At 48.1% G+C, this 5,348-nt stretch overlaps 1 protein-coding gene across 2 annotated transcripts; it reads left to right on the plus strand.

Annotated features, from left to right (window-relative positions):
- The first annotated feature begins 450 nt into the window (after positions 1-450).
- LOC148660185 (tryptase-like) lies at positions 451-3,324 on the plus strand. 2 transcript variants are annotated; one of them, XM_088634174.1, is made up of 5 exons: positions 451-688; positions 1,081-1,258; positions 1,885-2,156; positions 2,415-2,560; positions 2,877-3,324. In XM_088634174.1, exons 1-5 carry the CDS (start codon positions 640-642, stop codon positions 3,045-3,047), a joined length of 816 nt encoding a protein of 271 aa, XP_088490300.1. In that variant the 5' UTR covers positions 451-639; the 3' UTR covers positions 3,048-3,324. The 2 variants fall into 2 exon arrangements, with proteins under 2 accessions (XP_088490300.1, XP_088490301.1); XM_088634175.1 differs by having other exon boundaries at positions 451-642.
- The last annotated feature ends 2,024 nt before the right edge of the window (positions 3,325-5,348 follow it).

Here is a 5,348-nt window from a genome sequence, read left to right on the forward strand (position 1 = left end):
CCTTTCTCCCGTCCGTGTCCGATCCTTGCTGAGATGTCCTCTGTCCTCCAGTCTGTCTGTTCCTTATGAAACTTCCCAGCTTGTTGGAGTTCAGACACCGTTATCCTTCCCTCTGCAGACCCCTCGTGTGGCTCTCACAGTCAGAACTCATCAGCGGAAGGCTTCTGAGACTTTTGAAACACTTGAAAACAAGTGAACCACAGCCTTTTTTTTTTAGCTTGTTCTTATATGTTTCTACATATTGTTTTTTACTTCATAGGCAGACTTTTAGTCTGTTTCCATCGCAGCTCTCCAAGAAATCTGAAGACCAGTTACCTCTGGCCTGCCTGTCTCAGTAAGACACAAGGAAGTAAAGAGCTTTGAAAACCACAGCACGGTTTCAATCCCGACATGTGACTAACTGTGAAACGGTTCCTCACACCTCGCACTTCACTGAGACTCTAGATTCTTCTCATCATCATCATTACATACTGAGACTTCAAGAAGGTGTGTCTGTGATCATGCAGTAAGCCAGAGAGCTGCATAGTCTTTCTGATTCAGGCTCTGTACAGACCAACACCAATTCTGAAGAGCTCTGGACTGACCATCGCAGAGACCTGCTCCATCCGACACTGGGACAGGCTCTCTTCAGACATCAGAATGGTGAAGATGCTATTGTTTTGGCTGTTGATTTTGAACACTTTTGAAGGTATGAAGATATCTGGAGGGTAACTGATTATTACAGATATCACATCGTATAACAGAACTGGGTGCTTTGAACATCGAGTCATAATTCTGCATTCGTCTAATTTTATTAAACATGGCTGTTGCTTTGTGTGTGAGACAACATGCTACAGTGTGTCAAAGAAAGAAAGCAGGGATTAAACATTTGAAAAAATAACAAGGTTTTTATTGCTTTGAAATGATTCACCTTTACTTCAGCCTAGCCTGATCCACCATACAGCACAGACAGGAGAACACGTTCTACGAGGGAGGAGAACCATAAAAACAACTCTAATCAAGGCTGGGATTACAAAGTATCTCCTTACTTGATTAGTGTGACTTTATTAACACCTTACCTGTGTTGGCCTCCCTTACCAGGGTCCAGATCCAGTCTGTCCCGGATCGCAGGGGGTCAGGATGCGAAGGAAGGAGAGTGGCCCTGGATGGTTTATTTCAAGATCCTTCCTTTCAAAGGGAAGCCTTTGGATGTCGTTGACTGTGGAGGCTCTCTGATCCACAAGAACTGGGTTCTCACTGCAGCCCACTGCTTTGATGAGTAAGTGACTTCTGTCTCCTATGTTTAAAATTGTGTCTGAGCTCTGTTGACAGCAGCTTTCCCATCTAGATGTCTGATCGTTAACATAAACCATATCCTGATCGCTGTATCTGAGCTCCTTTAACACGAACAACAGCAGGTGTCCCACCTGGAGTCCTGATCTCTCTATCTGAGCTCCTTTAACACGAGCAACTGCAGGTGTCCCACCTGGAGTCTTGATCTCTGTATCTGAGCTCCTTTAACACAAACAACAGCAGGTGTCCCACCTGGAGTCCTGATCTCTGTATCTGAGCTCCATTAACACAAACAACAGCAGGTGTCCCACCTGGAGTCCTGATCTCTGTATCTGAGCACCAATAACACAAACAACAGCAGGTGATCCACCTGGAGTCCTGATATCTGAATCTGAGCTCTTTTTATACAAACAACAGCAGGTGTCCCACCTGGAGTCCTGATCTCTATATCCAGGTTCCAGTAACACAAACAAAACACCAAAAATCTATTTCCGTCTGATTCCAGAGAAATCCCAAGAATGCAAGGCATGACTTGCTTCCATTCAGTGATCTTTTTCAATCCAGTCTTTGAATGCTACCGTGACCATCTCCATTAACAATAACGTATTACAGATCCCTTAAATGGTGGAAATCCAAGGTGATCCTTGGAGCGTACCAGCTGGACAGCAGCCGCGATAACCGGCAGATGCGCTCCATGAAGAAGGTCATCATTCATGAGCAATACTCCAGTCCTGCAAAGGGCTCTGACATCGCCCTGGTGGAGCTGGACAGCCCAGTGTCCAGCAATGCATACATTAGACCCATCACTCTGGCCGGTGAAGCCCAGGCCTTCAACGAGACATCAGAGTGCTGGGCTATGGGCTGGGGTGACGTAGGGACCAACGGTAGGAGATGCGTTCATTGTCGCGGTCTTAGAAAAGGCCACTCCTGAAGCAGATGACCAAATGCCAAGAGCACCCCTCAGTGAAAACGAGGGCCAGTGCAGGCTGTGGTTGAAACGCATGCACTTTCACTCTGTGCTTTGCTGCAGTAGGGACGTCATTTTCCAATACGGGCTGGCTCCTCATGTTTCTGCAGAAATACTGAACCATTGACATCCCTGTCTGGCCGACTGACCCACCTGTCCCTTTCTCCCTCTGTAGAGGCTCTGAAACCTCCGCGCACACTGCAGGAAGTCCAGCTCCCCATCATAGACAACAAGAGCTGTCAGAAGATGCAGAGAGGCCTCCAGATTAGGAAAGAGATGATGTGCGCTGGTCTCAAAAGAGGAGGGAAGGACACCTGCCAGGTGCGACAGAGAGGGGGCTGGGAGGGGGGCTCTCAATGTGTGAGCTGAGCCAGTTACTGTCTTCATGAGTCCAGATTCACTTACAGTAGAGAGTAGAGTAGTTTACTGCCATATGTACATTGGAATTCTTAATCGCGCTGATCTCTCGGGACATACACAGGACAACAGACTACTTTAACCTCTGACTGATGAAACTAGAGCCCCTGAAGGACTGGGACGCTCGTGGACTGAACTGAGCCAGCTACTGTCTTCATGAGTCCAGAACGAACGGTGACTTTTAACCCCCACCTGAAGACACTTTCTTATCTCTCCGCAGGGTGACTCTGGAGGACCGCTGGTCTGTAAAGAGAGAAACAGCTGGGTCCAGGTTGGGATTGTGAGCTTCGGGTATGGAAAGGGCTGTGCTCGCAGTAAGCACCCTGGGATCTACACCCGGGTATCCAGCTACAGAACCTGGATAAAGAACATTCTGACGTCTGAGACCTGAGGACAGCGTCCCCTGCCAGCCCTCTCACTCACAGTAGCCTCAGTGTCTTCCGCATCTGTTTGACTCATCCGTTTATATCTCTCACATTTACATGAAGACCTGGACTGAGGAGTCCTGCACTCTTACTGAGTCTCATTTGTCTCCTCTCTCTGGTGAGACTCTGCTCTTGGCTTTGCTCTGTCTGCTATTTTTATTGCAGAGTGACTTGGTTGGCTCCTCTCTTTCATTGGTTGTGTTATGATTGTGTAATAAAACAATAAAGCTCAAAGCACTCATACTCTTGGACTGAGTCTATATTCACACATTTTAAAAATGGATGGTTGAGTTAACATGCAGCTCAGGGTGGAATGAACCATGTATCAGGGGTCCTGGAGGGAAACTGAGCCTCAGTTCATCCAATTAATGACAAACTAGCTGAGGGTGACCTGATTCACTGAGGGCTGATTATAAGAGATCTCTCTCCAGTTTTTAGTGACTTTCATCATCTCTGTGATCATCACAATTACGCTCATCAATGTCACTACCACTCTCATCATCATCTTTCTGATGCAGTGTGGTTGTTCAGCCGGGAATTAAATATCAAGAGCCTAGGGGAGAAACTGAGCTGTGCTGTGTCCAGTTAAAGAAACAATTGCAGAAGGGTGACTTGACTTATTGCAAGCAGAAAAAAATCCCATAAAACACCTCTCCTGCTTCAACCCCATTGCCATCATCTCCATGACAATGACGTTCAACTCCTCCATTACTATGGAGCATCTTCGCCATCATCAGAATCAACAACGTCATCTCCATCACTGCCAGTATTCACATCACCAGCATCACCATGATCTCCAGGAAAGTGATCATCATCGTCAACGTCACCTCCATAACCATGGCCACCATCATAATCATCTGTACTATTGGAATCACCAACATATTATGACCCTGATTATGTTGATTATGTGCACCTGCCCCCTGTTTTGTCTCCTTATTAAAGCCTAGAGCTCTTGCTATTCCTGGATCAGCACTGGGAGATGGACGCCCAGAAGACCGCCTACCAGTGGGTCCAGGAGAGACCCGATGGCATAGGCTTCCTCACGGTGTCCTGACCAGCTGAGTCCGGGGCTTGGAGCATCCGGCCTCGTTACCCTGGTTTTATTCCCTGTCCCTGTTCAGGATCCAATTCCCGATTTTAACCTTGTTTTGTCTCGTCTTGGACAGATCCCCTGGTTCTTGGACTCTGGACTGAGCCCTGGATGCCCCCTTTGGACTGTCTGGATCTGTTTCCCTTGCCACGCCCCCCAAGCCCCCGATCACCATCGTCATGCCCCCCTGTCTGTCCACCCATCCTGATCCTCTACGTCTCTTCCCTGTTGTCCTACTCCACCTACTTCCTACTACCTATTATACCGTCTGCATAGGGTCCTGAACTATGCTTCACGGGAGCCGGTCCAAGTGCATTTCTGCTGGGGCTCCAAATCAAGACTTTCAGTTCAAACTTCCCCTTACCAAGCTGACACCCAGTCTGCTAATTAAACGAATCCTTAATGCCCGACATGCCACAATGAAGGTGCTCTGTGATTTGAACGACATGAAGACGTGCTGCCAGTGTGACCGTTGCGGTTCAGTGCGGGCTCGTACCCATTCCGTCCTGCTGCACCTGGAGCGCTAACCTGGGTCTCCGGTGTAACGCAACAGGGAACCAGCCGCATGAGCTAAACGAGACGTCCCTCAGCCCTGGCAGCTGAGGTCCCTGCTATGCGCAGGGAGGGCGGTGACGTCACCATATCCGAACTAGCCCCGCTACACCAGCGGACTTGATTGATTCGATCGATTAGAGACCCCTGTCCCCGTGACCTGAGAGCCCCAAGACCAAGAACCTGCCTGAATCCTGTCCTGCCAGCGCCTTTCCCAAGGTGCTCTTCTTTGCCTCTTCCAGTTCCTTGATCCTGTATTTTCCCAATTTTTTCTCTCTTTACCCCGTGTGGCGCCGTAGAAGGAATCTTCCCCCGCTCTCCACTACAGGGCCCCTAACACCACCGAGCCGAATCGTTTCTCTAAATTCCTCTTAAAAATCAACATCTCATAAAATAATCTTAAAACTAAAAATTATCTCAAATATAACATCTTTGAACTGCTCTTCTCTCCCTGGTTGTCATGTGAGCATGTCTCTCATCAGCATTACCTGGGCTTCCAATCAGAAGTCCTGTATTAAATCCTCATGCAACATACCCCTCGTTCGTCTCAGAACCACTCCATCGGCTACTCAGCTAAGGTGCAATCTTTTCTTCCTCAAGAAGCCCGGAAAACTGTATTATTTGT

The sequence above is a fragment of the Lepisosteus platostomus genome, chromosome 6 (genome assembly GCF_059453375.1).
Source record: "Lepisosteus platostomus isolate fLepPlt1 chromosome 6, fLepPlt1.hap1, whole genome shotgun sequence".
In the NCBI taxonomy this organism is placed as follows: Eukaryota; Metazoa; Chordata; class Actinopteri; order Semionotiformes; family Lepisosteidae; genus Lepisosteus; species Lepisosteus platostomus.

What these genes read in the sequence shown, in the direction of transcription:
- LOC148660185 (XM_088634174.1), top strand. Translation starts at nt 640, where the DNA reads ATGGTGAAGATGCTATTGTTTTGGCTGTTGATTTTGAACACTTTTGAA. An exon ending in GATTTTGAACACTTTTGAAG is followed by an intron (nt 689 to 1,080) that starts GTATGAAGATAT and finishes CTCCCTTACCAG; the next exon opens with GGTCCAGATCCAGTCTGTCC. An exon ending in GCAGCCCACTGCTTTGATGA is followed by an intron (nt 1,259 to 1,884) that starts GTAAGTGACTTC and finishes AACGTATTACAG; the next exon opens with ATCCCTTAAATGGTGGAAAT.